The sequence below is a fragment of the Phalacrocorax aristotelis genome, chromosome 10 (assembly GCF_949628215.1).
Source record: "Phalacrocorax aristotelis chromosome 10, bGulAri2.1, whole genome shotgun sequence".
In the NCBI taxonomy this organism is placed as follows: domain Eukaryota; kingdom Metazoa; phylum Chordata; class Aves; order Suliformes; family Phalacrocoracidae; genus Phalacrocorax; species Phalacrocorax aristotelis.
The window spans coordinates 12207369-12224748 of NC_134285.1; the positions used below are offsets into that span (position 1 = coordinate 12207369).

A 17380-nucleotide genomic window follows, 5' to 3' on the forward strand; every position below is an offset into this window, starting at 1 on the left:
GAGGGTAGAAATAATGGGAATATCTATTCACCTTTGTAGTTTAGAGAAGGATATACATGGCCTACTCTGAAGAAACAAGTTTTTAATGAATTGTATTGTAATGGAATGAAGACATTTTCCATGCAGGTGTGCAAGTGTTGCTGTTCAAGAGTGAAGCCACTACTATAAAAATCCTAACCTTGACCTCAGGGTAAAGGCTCCAGGTGGATTCTCTGCAAAAGTGCAGGCTCTGTAGCTCTTCAGCAGACTTTCTTGCCTCTCGACCTGTACTTCTGACAATCCCTTTAAATGCTTTTGTATCCTTCTGACATTATGACTCTAAGCTTCCTCCCAAATCATGTTATGCCAGTTCTTTAGGATATATACTTAATAACAATTATACTTAATAACAAATGTAAATACAACCTGATGAAGCCTTCTTAATATTTCACTCTTCCACAGCAATGGTATTAAACTTGCTGATTTGCAGAACTCTTCCTTTTTGACCCCCCTCCAAGGGAAATGCAGAGCAATTTAAATCTTATGACAAGAGACTTGCTTTTCCTGGTTACATTTCACAAATATCTTGAAAGTAGTCCACGGACCAAAATGGTCTGCTAATTGCAGCCTGACAAAAAATTGTTGTATCATGAAGAAAAAGAGTTCACTAAAAACATTTCAGAAGCTAATAAATAAAAACAAACCAGTTCCTAAGAAAATGTCTTTAATTTTCATTTTACGGAAATACATCTTTTGTTCTTATTTCCATGATACAAAAATGTTAAATATCAAACATTTTCTGAAATCTACTAATGCAGATCTTTTTTTAAACAAATAAAGGGCTGGTGCAGTTAGCAGGTTTGTCACAGGAACCAAAAAATGTTTTTACAAAAACCCCTCGAGCTGGGGAAGAAGGAGGGAAGAAACAGATCAAGACTTAGGTATGAAAACAGCAATAGATGTGAAAACAAAGGAAAACTACCTCCTATGCGGAAACTGATGTTTGAGAAACTTGTAAGTTAGTTTTTTGAAAGGATCAGGTATGCATAAAGTTGGCATTTAGATGAATACTGGCTGCACAGGGGGTGGTGGGTAGGGAATGGAGAACTAAAAAAAATTTCCAGATAAAGTAACTGGTAGAAAGCAATAATGTGAAACTGCAGTTCTACCTGTTTCAAGGATGCTGACAGCATACTGATATTACCCGAAAAAATAGCTAAAGATAGGAGATTTGTGGTAACTCTCCTCAAGCACAGAAAACAGCCTAGCATGAAATCACAGAGTGCCAGTACTTTTTGTACATTTCATAGCTGGCATGCCAAGGTAGGAGACCAAAATATGTTTAGTCTTTCTTCTTAAATCTATCATTTATGACAGCAAAGATATCACATGATCAACAACAAATCATATACTAGTTAATATACACACAAGTAAAATTGACAGTGATCAACAAACAGTTTAAAATAATTAAACTGATTTTCAGGACACATACTGCTTTGTTAACACCACTTTATTTAAATAAAGTATGGCTTCCAAGAGGTGTATTCTTGCAACTGCTTTCAATCAATTCCACTTGTTAGGGCAGCTGTTTCCTACCATGTTTCAGGGACTTCAAAAATTCCAGTGGAACTGGTTGTGAGGCTTCCTAAAAGACAGTCACAGAACAATATATTAAAACTTTAATTTTTATTCCTTTCAATGTTTGCATATTAAAATCAAGAATCTTTTTATTCTTTCAGAGCATACAAAGACATATCTTCTTCTCTAGAGCAATGTTCTAGATACATTACTGGCAAGTCAATATTTACAAAGGGAAACCAAGAGACTGTTTATGAATAGGCATTTTAAAAAAAAGTTAATGTCAAGTTTCTTACCCAAATGGTGGTAAATATTATATTTTGCAATTAATGAATATTTTAAACCAAGTAATTTTTTTTACAATAACTGGGATGATAAAGTTAAATAATAATATTTTCCCAAGTATACTTGCTGTTATTCATGTTTAAGGTAGTTAATGCAGTGAAGACTATTTCCAGCCCAAATTAATTGGAAAAGAAAGATGAGTCACACTAATACCAATAATGTGTATTTCCATAATGCCAAATACATTTTACATTTGGAATGCCAGTAGACAGGTCTTGTCATTTTGCATATGGCTGCATAGCCCAACTGCCCTAATAAACTACAAGAAGAAAGCAATTTCCAACCACAGCTTTTGAATCAGCCAAGAAAGGTTTTACTCTAACAAACCAGCAAAAAGAATGCTTGGTATACAATACTACTTTCTGGATAAAAGTGGCTAGAGCAGATACTGAAATGAAGTTTTAACTATTCATATTTTATTATACTTCAGTATAGACAGTACTCCAGATAACCAATAATTAAGATATGACTTAATTTTTTTAGTCTAATCCATTACTGTAAGAAATTACTAAAAGTTGAAATAGAAACAGCAATAAATAGATCAATAAAAGTAAAATCGGTGGAGATTTAAATTAATGTGACCTAAGGTTAATTTTTTTTTTCGGTTCAGGTTACAATAACTCATGCAACATAGCAAAAATATCAGGGTTTTTGTATGTAAAAACCTTGTAAACACAGGCAGTATCATCTGCCTGTGATTAGTCAGACATACAGTTTACAGTACTTTGGCTAAAAAATGTGTAGGTATTAAAGTCTGCAAAAACCCCCTTGCATCATCATCCCTAGGTGAAAAGTCTTCAACCAAGTGAACAATAAGAAAGGCTATGGTTACAAACACCACACAGAGCATTGCATACAGTGATGTATACATCAAAACAGTTTTTAGAACAAAGGAAAAGATTATTTGGGTTTATAATTTGTATTAGAAACACTGTTGACCTTTCAAACATTACATTCTAAGTTTATAAAATACATCACAGAAGAAAGAAAAAAAAATTTATCACTTGGGCAAGACCACAAACCGACACTTTTACAACAAAAAAAAATGCTATTTCTTCTGCTTTTCAAAATCTGCATCTCCTGAAAGTGAGATTCCTCAAGCTTCAACAACCAGCAGTCCATGAAATGTAAATGATCTGCTCACAGTCCAGTAAGCCTTTCAAATGAGCAAAGGCTTACTCAGGGCATTTAGTAGACCGAAAAAACTGTTAAGGGCAATTATGATCCACCTATCAAAAATGTTTAGAAGGGATTTTAAACACACTCACTTTTCATCACCATCTTGCCAAGTGTTATCAGAAAAAAACCCACAGCTAAGTGATTCATAAATGCAAAGCACCCAGAAAGGTAAAGGGCCTGCATAAGTTTAAGAGCCCAGTAGATCAGCACCTGTCTGGCAGCTTACTCCTTCACTGAGCTGTCTCAGAAAGTCAACACATTCTCAGGAAATGTTCTGCAGAGGACTGCAACCTAGTTATTTATACCTGAGGATATAAAACAGCAGTCTGACTGGGTCAAACAGCACTATGGAAAGAGGTGTGCCAGAGGAGTGGTGAGGGGCAGGCAAGTAGACTGTCAAAGTTTTGGGTTAATTGTAGACGTAAATAATATTCTGACCAGATTGAGAAATTCTGTTGTTTTTTCAACTCACAGAAATACCTCATCTCACAAATAACTGTAAATAAGGGATGTTAGTGCCATATTATCAGGATGTCTAGTTTTAAAGTGTAAATAAAAGGGCACATATATTAGCTTTCAGGGCAGCAGGTAAGTTTATTAAAACTGGATTCATTTGCAAGCAATAGGGGTTGTCTAATGACACACATCTGGCAGGTCAAGCTATGTGCATTCAATTATGCCATGACTCCATCCAATCAAGCTTAAGGGAAAATGTCTGCATTAAGTTAACCTTACATTTCACAATAAAGTATTGGATTAACAGGGAAACCTACTCTAGACTCCTACTTCAATTCCTTCAGAATTCCTTCAATTTTGCGTATGGTATGCAAAATATATTGTATAACCTTAAATAGAAAGTCACATTAAAAAAAAAAGATAATAAGAATAGCTAAAAATATTCAAAGAGCTTTATTTTAAGGAGGAAAGTAAGCAAGTAAGATATTAACTACATCCTACTTCCTTTAGTTGGTCTCAGGTGGGGTTTTGGTTTTTTTTTGTGGGGGGTTTTTTGGTTGTTTTCACAGTTTTTGTATTATGTAATCTTCAGTATAAATAACTTGTTGCAAAATAACTTATAACAGTGACTTACTGCACTACATTCACAGAAGTCCAGAAAAGTTAATATAGTCAAGAAAACAACTTCAGTTCTGTTCAGGCCTAGGGTATTTCCAAACAAAACAGAAAACCATGTGCATGAACAACTGCACTTACCTGCTGGAACTTGTCCTGCCTTGATCTTTTTCAACTTTTTGGCTCTCTTCTTACCATCTGGAAGGGACTTTGCACAGGAGCCTGACTGATCATATTCTGGACCTTGGCCTTCTCCCTCTTCTATATCATCAGAACCAGTTTCTTCCTGAATAGGACTCATGCTTCTCTTTCCCACTGTACTGGTATCTGTAAAACTGAAGTGCAGAAGAAATATGATTAAGAGAAGTCAAGAATAACTATTACATAGGTACTAGCTACTGTACATCAATTAAATGCTTATGAAGGTAGTAGAATAAACTGTACTAAGTGATGTACCATGAAATTACATTATCTGGAAGATCTGACTTAGCCAACTTACAGAATTTTATAGTTATGTAGATGAAAGTAATGCTTCTTTGTACTATAGATGTCTCAGGCTTAGCTGCTATTCTGATGAGATCACTCAGCTCAAACGTAATTAAAGCTGTTCTCTATCTCTGCTTACTTTTAATTTTTACTCTCTTAGTTATGAAAGCTCTTGTAAATCATTCTCAATAGACACTACGTTATATACCACTGTTAAGCCTCAAACACACATCTTGATATTGAAGGATTCTACATGCTAATTTCATCCTCTCTCCTGGAACTATATACAGTTTTAAAAGCATTTCTATTATAGAAAGGAAGAGAAAAGCATCAAGCTCCATATAATAAACTTTAAATCAGGCCTTAAAGTGAAGTGTCCTACCATCTAATGAGCTGGCAAAATAAAAAGCACAAAAAACTGAATGCTCATTTCATAGGTAGCATTTGAATGAAGCCTGACTAATACAGTATGAAGATGAACTTAGAGCTCCATTTCATTCAGCATATATTGAAATAACACTGCATAGATTTTCATTCAGCTGGAACGCTATTGTTTAGTTTCTTTGAAATACAAATGTGACTATATTAAAATCAAATTAGCATGAGTATAAGAAAGAAGGCAGTAACAAAGGGGCTAATTGAAAAAATAGTTCCCATTACAAACTTTTAGACACGTGGATATCAGCTACTTAAATGTCTTTTTCAATGCTCTTTTGGAGAAAACTCTTTAAAATAAAGGTAGTTCTAGACATACAAACCTTTAGTTTTTCAATAAGAACCACACAAAATGGCTGTATGCATCTAAGCCATGTTTTATTATTTTATTTAAATTAAAATTAATACCAAGTTACAGAACAAAGCTTTACAAGCTTTTTTTTTTTTTTCTAATCAATAATAGCATGTAATTATGCTGTTTCAATACGGTTTCAGCTAAAGGACTGTTAAATTTGGCTGTATAGTTTTGGCTTTGAAATGGAATTTTTTTCAGCCGAACATTTTGCAATTTAAAACAGACTCTTTCTGGGATGTCCAAAGGCAATAAACAAAAATGAAACATATGATTAAGCCTCATGCGCTTACTTCCACTTTAGGAGCACAAACACCATTTACTGTGATGAATAGCTGGCTTTTCCTCTAAACATTCACACACAGAAGGCCTTCTTGCATGATTTCTTGCAAATCATCATTTCAAGTCAGACCACAACTACCATCAATAAAAAGATGCAAGCCAAAAAGCTGGATAGAACTGTTTATCCTACACACACACTTCAGTATTGTAAAACAGGCAAAAAACTGGTTTGGAAAGAAAAAAGGTCTAGTGAAGAAAGAGCATTTCGAAAATTAATAACTAATATATATATTTTTAATACATTGTTTAGAAAAGTTTGTAAGAATTCTACTTTTGGGAAAGATATTCTGAAAAATACATAAGGAAGAAAAAACTCAGGAGTCATAAATTATGATCCCAGGACTTCTTACACAGATTATGAGCACTTGGCTTTTAGAAGGGAAGTTACATTCACTGTAGAAAGAAGTTCCCTTTTTGAAAGGTCTTATGGCTAAATTTAATATTTTTCAACTCAGACTTTTGAAAAGTCATTGCAAATAAAGTTATTGCAAATAAAGAGAAACAAGTTCTTGACCTTCAGTGTGCATTTAGCTGCGTACCAAAGTACAAAATAAAAATTAATTTTAGACCTTATATTCTTTCTGCAGATACCCTTAAGGGGAATAAAACCCAGCAGAAAACCAGCAGCACAAAATCCAAAATATATATATTTTATATTGAAGAACTGTTAACTTATTGCTTTCTCCCAAACTACTAATTTTACTCTACATTCACTCATTGATTGCATGGATTCTAGATGTCTACGGGTTGATTTTTTTGTGTCTTACTCTTCTTTGACCTAAAATAAGATTCAAGGACTACAGCAACATTATTTATTCACTCAGGAATAGCAGCAAATCAGTATGGTTGTATATACAAGGTAGAGCACTACTCACAGCAAAGTTCAGTTTTCTAATTATACCAGCTAGTTTCAAATATGTCCATATTTCTGTCTCAATTTCCTTACTCTGTACAGAAACAACTAAACAAAGTGGAAGAACCGAACAACTAACAGCTACCAGTAATTGTCCAATTCAGATACACTTGTTTAGGATCCTCAACTGTTCGGATACCTGAACCATTTAGAGACAGGGACTTACATCATCTGTTAATAAACCTAGCACTTCAGTTTCAAAACACACATGTACAAGAGTTATCCAGGCAATAATTTTTTAAAGAATATTTTAAGAAGGTTCTGAAATTTCTTTTTTATATTGAAATGGAGATTGTTCTTATTTTTTAAATAAAATTACTAATCAAGGTGGCTTTGGTTGGTTTTTGTTTGTTTGGTGTTTTTTGTTTGTTTGTTTGTTTTTGGGGTGGGTTGTTCTGTCTGGGGGGATGGAATGGACCAAAAAACAAAACCACAAGAAAAGCCTCTCATACATTGCCAGTTGGCAAATCTACTTAGTGAACACAATATAGCTTTCACATCAGTTAGTGATGATGGTAGGTGGGGTTCCCAGTGTCTTCGATGACAGCAGTTTCCACTAGTCCTTCCTCAGCCTCTCCCTTCTGTTGACCTATTTTAATGCCAGCTCACAGGCAAACTTGATGAGGATGAATGCCACTGGAGGAAGGTGATAGAAACAGAAAATCTAGATTTAATTCTCAATTTCTGTTCCCATTAAGTACAGTCTGAATCAACAAAGAACACAGTATTTTTCTTAAATTCCAGCAGTATGACTAGCAACATTAGTACGAGATGAATCAACAGGATGTGGAGGACTTCTATATCACTCTACTGCCAGAAAGAGCACCTGATTCAACTGCCCATGAACCTTTTAATGTCATTTCAGCTACTGAATAGCGGCAATCTAACTAGTACTGTGGTAATTATTTTGAAAGATGTAGCAAGTGGAGGGGGGCAAAAGGTGGGAAAACAATTATGATGTAGCATTAAACATTTTCTGTTTTGGAAAAGCATGTTCTACTTTTAAAAGGAACACTTACTTCCATCAAAACAGAGAGCATCTTGAATTGGCCTGGATATACACAGACCTCCAACTTCAAGTAAATTTCATTTAAGCAGAAACATAAACCCTGTGTTTTCTTGTCACTTTGAACAACATTGAAAGCAGGGGAATAGTTACTGACCCATCATAAAAATAAGTAATTTTTGGTTAAAAGCAGGTGAAATTTCCTGAAATAACACTAGAATACTATAATAATTTGCTTGCAATATTTATTATCCATACTTTAATAACACAGCTTTTTCCAATTCTTATTCTTTATTTAGTAATAAACCACTATAAACAACCATTTCTGTAAAAAGCAAAAGAATAATCAGCAGAAATACATGAACACTTCAAAAATGAGACAAACCATCTTCAGCAAAATAAAGACATTCAAGGAAGTGATGCTACAAACGGTGCCCTGACTTGACAGAAGATGCAGCACTCCTGGTTTTAGGCAGAAAACTTCTGAGGCAGAATGACATATCACTTTCGTGTCCTTCATACTAGCCTCAATCCTTTGCCATTGGCCATATTTTATTTTACTCATTGCTAGATGATGATCAGGAAAATTCGAGTAACTAACTACAAGTAGAGCAGGATATCTAGTTTTACACGGAACATACCCTGTTTTTTTCATGCTAAACAGTTTAACACTGTTTGCTGAGGAAAAGCTCTTAAATCCATGCATTTAACAGTCATGGCAGAGCTGGCAGGTTGGTACTGTATAATACGAGAAGCCATAATCCGTTTCAAAAGTGTGTTCTGAATAGTGAACAGCTTTAAAGCAGGGAATCTTATTAACCACTTGAAGTTTTGTCAAATGCATCAGTTTTCCATCTACTTCTCCATCTGACATTAATAATTAGGCATATTTTCATTAAAACCAATTTTAACATCTAACAGTAGTAATAGGTTGTATGCACAGGGTGTACATTAATAATAAGTGATTTTACCTTGTGACTGCTCGCAATACTATCACGCTATGGTTTCTGAAGAGTAGTTCCTTTCTAATATGGGACTATAGTTTTTTTAGTAAGACAGGAATTAAAGAACCTATGTTACATATTCATCAACCTGTCAATTTAAGACACAAGTTCCTGACAAATACCCAACAACTTCATTACTGAATGAAAAAGTAGCCAGGATACATTGCCATCATGGAGAGAACAGCTATTCTGCAGCTGTGCTCCCTGGCAGAAACTGATGAAGTAAGCTTACTAAATAATAAATAAATAAAGGATGTAGTAACATGAAGCTATTATAAGAGATCAGCTGCTAGATACAGTACAGTATTGAGTGCTCAACTATATATGATTCAAATTAACCTGGACAAATACAAACACATATATTTGTCCTGACTGCTTCATAGAAATATTTATATTATGTTATAGTTATATTTTCTAGTAAAATGTTTATATGACATATTAAAAAATAAATATTTTTGAGATATCTTTGTCTGGAAACAAAAGGAAAATGTTCATCCCAAGTGAACTGAAAGACCACAAGGTTTGCAGCTCCATGTTATACCTAACCAGATTACACTTAAGAGGAAATGTTTACAAAAAATTGATTGACACAGGATAACACAATCTAATTAGTAACAACTAAAAATAAAATTAAGAAAAATATGTCAAAAGACCTGCATGAAAGGGAATTTGGGACAGAACCAAACCACTTGATTAATGGAATAACAAGAGAAAAAAAATTCATGTAACATCAATTACAAAACAAGTTCTATCAACAAAATAAAGGCTGCTATCCAAGGCTATCAAAGTGTTGATCACCTAAACGAAGGCTGCCTCTTGTGGAATTTTACAACTCTAGAAAAAAAAAAAACAGATTAAAAATTCTCAAGGAGATTAAGTGCTTAGGCATACCACTCATTGCAATGTATCATAATTTTAAGTAAAGAATTCACCGAAAATTTTATTCAGCAATTTTCCAAATGATATGTTTGCCGTAGTCCTCAAACTTCTTTGCAAGATAACAAGAAACCAGCTTTCTGCATTTACTGTTTTCCAGAGTATATGTTAAAAGAGTAAGCTGTCTATGGTTCAAATCGTAAGTTGCCACTCTTACCATCTGTCTAGAATCCATAAGATACCCAACACCAAACATTCATTGAGGAGAGATACTTCCTCTAGTAGAAATAGAATTAGGACTTAATATTTCTTTGCATTAGACCCAAGATATGATAAGTATTTTCAGACCATTTAATACAGACTTAATTATATGATTCCTTCTATAGACCTAAACCTTACCCACATGTATACTAGTGCCAGGACACTCTTTAGAGCTCCTCATCTCTTCACAGCATGCAGTCCCAAGTTTTCCGAAGTACAATAGTTCAATTAAACTAACTTCATTTGATATGGATTTTATCACCAGGTTCCACCATATGGTTTTCAGGGATCAAACATGTCTCTAACACATTTAGAATTCCCACTGTGACAAAAGCCATTTTAATTTGACAGCTAGATAAAATACACACCTGCATTTAATTTTGCAAAGTAGGCAAATCATAAGCACGTGTAAGTGAGAACAACAGAACAAGTTGAGTAGATTTGTTACATGACAGATAACATTTACAGGAAGTTACAATGAAAGCTAGAACTTATCATAGCATTCCCAAGAAAGATAAAGCAGAAAGACCTCCATGTTGGTTTTATGATCATCTCATTTGGTCTGTTTAACCAGGGAGAAAAACCCAACCAAGCAACAAAAACTGCAAACTCTCCACCTTACATGTAACTGTGCACTCCACTGAAATTTATTTTTATATAGATTTTGGGGGAGGGGAGGAAGCAATAAACTTGAAAGGTCAATTATATAATTAAATTAATACTAAAAGACCCTTCCCATTCACAGCTACACAGATGACTAAGAAGCCTCCTGTTACCATCATATCCAAAACCTGTCATTAATATTAGAGGGTAAAAATGGAACAAGAAATATACAAAGCAACATACTGTACCAGAATCAAAACTGGCATCTCCTGCCTTAACTGTGTCCTTAAGTAATGAACTAAAACCCTTTTCAGGTTTTACTCCAAAAACTTAAAGCCATGAAGGTATCATAATATGCCCTCCTCTTTCTGAAACATAAGGATGATTTCATCAGGACTGCTCAAGATGGTAATTTATACCCTTCTCTGTAGCAGTATTATCACCACGGAAAGTCATCCAAAACCCAGACGGCCTTTATAAGCGTATAAGATGACAGCTAAGTTTCTAGATGACACAAGTCAGAGTTGTCAAACGAATAATTTTTTTTATTTTGGTTATAAGAAATGGTGCTGCTGCATAAAGCTCAGAAACTGATCTGACTTGCCCTCAAGGTCCCAATATTTTAAAAATTTGTCTAATCACATTTGTGACTAATTTCTTTCTGATCCTTTCCATATTATCTTGTGACAGCTGATGTTCCACTACTGATTTAAATGCAAAGAAATATATACAGAAAACAAGATACCTATTGCTTAAGGACTACCTGAAAATTGCTAAACTTCTAATAAAGATGCAATAAAAATACAAGAGTTGGCAATGCAGGAAAAGTCTTACCTGTTAACACAGCAGTATCGACTCTGAGAAATGTAAGGTGTGCATTGAGTTTTTAACCGCTTTCTCTCAATCTCCTTCCAACTATCTTCTGTGCATTTTCTCTTTGCCTGTTTTTCTTCATGTTTTTTCTCAACATATTCTGCATATGTCTGGATCCTATAACTTTCAGCATACCTGCTGGTGTTTACAGCTATGGGGAAGAAGAGTGATGTTATATTCAAAACACTTAAATAACAGCATGCCCTCTCTTGAAATAACTTATTTTGAAAAGCAGAAGGCAGTGAGCTATTTATTCTGTTCATTTAAATGACTTCTAGCTCCACGGAGGGGAAGGGGGAAGGGGGAAGGGGGAAGGGGGAAGGGGGAAGGGGGAAGGGGGAAGGGGGAAGGGGGAAGGGGGAAGGGGGAAGGGGGAAGGGGGAAGGGGGAAGGGGGAAGGGGGAAGGGGGAAGGGGGAAGGGGGAAGGGGGAAGGGGGAAGGGGGAAGGGGGAAGGGGAAGGGGGAAGGGGGAAGGGGGAAGGGGGAAGGGGGAAGGGGGAAGGGGGAAGGGGGAAGGGGGAAGGGGGAAGGGGGAAGGGGGAAGGGGAAGGGAAGGGAAGGGGGAAGAGGGAAGAGAGAAGGGAAGGGAAGGGGGAAGAGGGAAGAGAGAAGGGAAGGGAAGGGGAAGAGGGAAGAGAGAAGGGAAGGGAAGGGGGAAGAGGGAAGAGAGAAGGGAAGGGAAGGGGGGCGGGAAGAGAGAAGGGAAGGGAAGGGGGGCGGGAAGAGAGAAGGGAAGGGAAGGGGGGCGGGAAGAGAGAAGGGAAGGGAAGGGAAGGGGGGCGGGAAGAGAGAAGGGAAGGGAAGGGAAGGGGGGCGGGAAGAGAGAAGGGAAGGGAAGGGAAGGGGGGCGGGAAGAGAGAAGGGAAGGGAAGGGAAGGGGGGGCGGGAAGAGAGAAGGGAAGGGAAGGGAAGGGGGGCGGGAAGAGAGAAGGGAAGGGAAGGGAAGGGGGGCGGGAAGAGAGAAGGGAAGGGAAGGGAAGGGGGGCGGGAAGAGAGAAGGGAAGGGAAGGGAAGGGGGGGGGAAGAGAGAAGGGAAGGGAAGGGAAGGGGGGGGGAAGAGAGAAGGGAAGGGAAGGGAAGGGGGGGGAAGAGAGAAGGGAAGGGAAGGGAAGGGGGGGGAAGAGAGAAGGGAAGGGAAGGGAAGGGGGGGGGAAGAGAGAAGAGAAGGGAAGGGAAGGGGGGGGGAAGAGAGAAGAGAAGGGAAGGGGGGGGGGAAGAGAGAAGAGAAGGGAAGGGGGGGAAGAAGAGAAGAGAAGGGAAGGGGGGGGAAGAAGAGAAGAGAAGGGAAGGGGGGGGAAGAAGAGAAGAGAAGGGAGGGAAATTGAGAAGGGGGGAAAGAGAAGAGAAGGGGGGGGAGAAAAAAGAATCCCTACTCTCCTAAATACACATAGTATGTTTGAATTAGATATTCAAAACTCTTCTTAGAGTCAGACTTCATACAAAAAGGGTTAAATCTACTTAAGAGTTTTCTTTTAAATTAGAAACCATCAATTCTTCAGTTGTAACCCTCTTCCAGATTGCTTGTTGGCAAGAAAAGATTTCCTGGATTTTTTCCCTTTTAGTCTCATTACTTAACCCAGCAGGTTTATTTTGCAAGTCTGCCAGGAAAAGACGACATTTGCAAAGCCTTTGCCAAAACTCTGATTGCTGTGAAACATAAGCTTATTTGAGCTGCATTTTTGGTTGCACAAGATATCCATGGAAGCAGCACTTAACTAATATCCAGCTGTTCCATCCTGGTATCTTTCTAAAGTTTGGTCTCTATTTAACTAAAAAAGACTGCAAGTTCAAGGTAGAAAGATTTCTGTCAATGCAAAATCAGGATCAATTAAAAAATAAAGAAAAAACTTTCACTGCCTTCACTCAGCAACAATTTACCAACATTCCTTCAAATCCCAGGATCTTCACAGCTCTCAGCCTTTAGTCTGCAAGCCAAGCTCTGGCTTGAAGCCATCACTATAACAGATGAATCAGCAAATTAAACTGACTGTCAACTGGTGTCCTCTGCTGTTTTCAGTCTAACTCACTGAAAGGAAGTATTGCAAACCAAGAGTAAGCCAGTTTAAAAAAAAAAAAAAAAAAAAAAAAAATATATATATATATAAAAAACCTACCCAGATTGTTTTTCATTTACTTAGGCTGCACAATAATATATCATAATTGTAGTGGAGGCAAAAAGCCTGATACTTCTGATCTTTGTGTAGAAATTTCAGATGTGTATATAACTTTCTGATTCTAGTTGAAGTGTTATCATCTTGAATACAGGTATTCTATATTACCTTTAGCCCAAGCACTAGAAACAGCAAGCTCCAACATCACAATTCAGAAAAGGTGAGGAAGATGTGTGGATTTGGTTTTTCTCCTCTTTCAGAATAGATCAGCTATTCTGCATATTGGCCATGCTACTGTGAAATGAACTACCTATAGTACCAGTCACAGCATATAGATACTGCTGCTGCAAAGTCTTTCAAACATACATAAAACTGGGCAACAGCTTTGTCTATTTAATTTTAATCCCAAGAATAGATACCAGCAATTATGATTAATAGCCTCATGAGATTGTTGCACTAACCAAAGACATGTTATTCATACCTCCTTTCACACCCCTTATATTTGTTTTGAACTGTGAAGTTACAGGATCTGTTTGTAAAAATGAGGAGTATATTTATTGCCCATGAAGTTATGGTGTAGGCATCATGAATGAATTAGTAATGCTCACTGGAGTTATTGCATGCCAGCCGACATTCCTCAGGGTAAAATTTGTTTAGTTAAACTCAAGCATGTTTTTACTTGCTAAAATAAAGCACATAGTTACCATGGATCATCTGATAAATAGTGATTTGTTAAAACACAATAACCATTTCACGTATTTGTTTTGCTATAAACTAAGAGCCAGAGTTGTGGCTTTTCCATTCAATTCCCTGACAAACCCAGCCTGTATTTAAGAAAAAAAGGAAAAAATTAAAAATCGTCTTTATGAAGTCTAAAGATAATTTAAAAATAAATCTGTGTAAGAGTTGGTATTTTTGAACAAAGACAACTCTGCTTTCCTGAAATAAGGCCTGTATTTTATAGCAACCCATTCATATTACACATACGCACACAAATATATGCATATACATATATATGTATATACAGGCTGCCCAGAGAGGTGGTGGAGTCACCATCCCTGGAGGTGTTTAAACGACGTGTAGACACGGCACTGCAGGGCATGGTTTAGGAGACATGGTATTGTTGGGCTGCTGGTTGGACTTGATGATCCTAGAGGTCTTTTCCAACCTTAATGATTATATGATTATATTTAATATAAGAAATTATATACTGAATATATTGCTTTGTGCATTGAACAACTGAAATGAAGGCATATGGAGAATTCTACCGAGCCACACAGATAAATCACCCTTGCATGGTCTTGAACTGAAGAGCAGCTCCCTGTAAAAGTGTAAAACACATTTTTTCTCTGATGCTTTTTTGATGAATACTGTCCATATTCCCAAACAAAGCAAATACAATTACATTGCTCTGCATTTCCAATAGAAGAAATGCATTGCTAGAATGCTTTGTGAATTCTAAAAAACTAAAGAGAACTTAGGAGGTTAATTTACTTATTTATTTAAATCATAAGAGAGAAGACAGATCTTTCTGTGAGAAACCTAATGTAGTAACCACCACATGGCTGCATTTTCTAAGACTAGTTGCAGCTGTAAAGTTAAGTTTATGTCTTATAGTAGAGTATCAGTAATGGCACATTATTTCAGGAAAAACATTTCTAGAGGATGACATCTCCCCTCGTCATCGGGCAAGCTATTGAACGGGCTGACTGATGTTGAGCGATCCAAGAGGCATGTATACAAAGATACTCTCACCAAGTCCTTGCTGTTATGCAGAGCAAGATCCTGTCAGATGGCCACTGACAATGTTAAGTCTCTTAATAGATAGGCAAATATTTAAGTGAACTGTGTAGGCAAAAAAACCCACAATATATAAATAAAGTAAGTACACAGAGCTACACAGGTTAAGGCCGCAATACTTAACACCCAAGTTTATGAAATACTAAAGTAAAAATTCACTTGTGAAGCCTTAAAGTGACCTCTGTATAGATGCTGTATTAGTCTTATCTGATCATGTACTAAAAACATAGGACTGCTGCCTCAGTCCAATCACTATTCAATTAGTGAGTAGCTAATTCAGTATTTTGTTTTATTTGGATTACTCATTGTATGGTTCCACACCCTTATTTACTGACTTCTAGGGCTATTCATGCTCCATTTTAAAAAAAAAATCAGAAGTTTGCATGTGCACTTTTTTCATCATGGCATTGTCCAGTGTTTCAAAGTAAACCTCACGAGCTGAAGCAGCAGAGTGATTGTGCCTATTTTATAACAAGAAAGCAGAAGACTCAACATCCCAAATTAGAGGGTATCTTTTAAATTAACCTAAATGGAATTAAATTGCCCACTATACAGAACGTTCAATCAGGGTAGGGCTTCTACACAGCAAATGCATTAACATATTTCCAGACAAGTCATGAATCAAAATTCTCCAAAAGAAACAGCATGTGATCACATGGCCAGGGACTTTACCAATGCATAAGCATAATTCACCTGTATTATATTAAATATTAGTGAAATTGGCATTGCAATATTAATTTTGTGGTTTTTTTTTTTTTTTTTTTTGGCCTATATGCAGTTTTCAGACCTTTAAGCATACCTGAGCAATTTCTGCCGCAAGGCACCACACTGTTACACACACGACTAATTAGTTGGACCAGAAATTTTAAATGTGCTTCCCCAGCTTCTCCCACCAGAATTATGAAAGTTACTGAGAGTTGCTAGTGTTGAGTCAATATAAAAAGCATTGGGCACACTTGGTGTTGGCTTCTCTCAGAAAGGGCTGCATGAACTTGAGAGCATTCTCACTAGTTATCCAACATTTCTGCTCTTAGCCTACCCTCTCCAGTTTGCCTTTTTCCCAGTTCTGTCTTTTCTGGGTGTGTCTTTATCTCATATTGGTCTTGCAATCTATCATAACCCTAAACATTCTTCAATATTAAACTCACTGTTTCCTATTTTCTCTGGCAAGGCAGTATTCCTACCTCTGTTTTTACATTGTCTCCACTACCATTAGGCACCAGTTTTCCTTAAGTTAGCCAAGCTACATCCCATTATCCATTTCTGGTTCTTTATCCCAGTTTTTGTTGTTTTTTTTTTTTTCCATGTAGGGTTGTCCAATGCATTTTTCTTCAGTGTCAAATCGGTTTATTTTCAAACCTGGATCAATCACAGCCTCTTTGCTCCATCTGAACATGTAAACTAATTAGTTCCCAATCTCATCTGAATTCACTAGTTCCTTGGCCATTCCTTTCTTAAAAGAGGGAAGCAGAGCTGACAATGGGGCTGGAACCATGCACCGGTCTATGATAAAAATTACTCCATTATCATTAATTTTTTTCTTAAAATAGTCTGGTTTGAAAACCAAAATAAAGAACACTGAAGAACAGGGACAGCACCAGGACACCTTTCCCTCCCCCACAAGACTAAATGAACACTTTTGAAAACTATAAGCAATCTTTAGGATTAGGATGAAGGCAGGCTATACTGACTCCTACCAGTAAATTACTGTATTTAGTTTTCTGTCTTAATCTTTCTGCACTTGGAGTAAGCCCATGTAGGACCCCCGAGTTAATTATGAATGGCACTCATTCAAATACACAGTGCAGATTCAGTCTCACAATCTTTGTGTTGTCTTCTCTCCCAGTACATACAGAGAATGAAGTTCTAAAGTAGTAGCTACTTTATTGTGTTATTCAGTGACTTTCAAAATTTCACAGGCATGTAGAAGAATCTAGAATATTACAAAACAAGTATGTTTCTTTAGCAGCAAAGAAGTGATCCTGGGAGTAACTTCCCCGGGGGGGAAAAAAAAAAGAAAAAAAAGAAAAAAAAAAGTAATTTCAAGCAGCAACTACATGTAGTGGATTAGATAATTTTCTCAAGTCTGGTTACCAAAAAAAGTTAGCTAAACTGTGTTACCTTTCACAGTTAGCAGTTCAGAAGGATTCAAATTAATTTGTTTT

At 36.6% G+C, this 17380-nt stretch overlaps 1 protein-coding gene across 6 annotated transcripts in view; it reads right to left on the reverse strand.

Annotated features, from left to right (window-relative positions):
• Positions 1-686: 686 nt before the first annotated feature.
• Positions 687-17380, reverse strand: part of PARN (poly(A)-specific ribonuclease) — a 63587-nt gene continuing 46893 nt past the window's right edge. For 5 of the 6 annotated variants that reach the window (XM_075105253.1, XM_075105254.1, XM_075105251.1 and 2 more), the window contains exons 22-24: positions 11265-11454; positions 4294-4487; positions 687-1624 (exon numbers count right to left, since the gene is read on the reverse strand). In XM_075105253.1, the coding sequence (XP_074961354.1) occupies positions 1572-1624; positions 4294-4487; positions 11265-11454 (437 nt within the window). In that variant the 3' untranslated portion in view covers positions 687-1571. Of the gene's footprint in view, positions 1625-4293; positions 4488-7914; positions 9525-11264; positions 11455-17380 lie in introns of those variants that run through there. The other variant, XM_075105252.1, reaches the window with a different exon arrangement.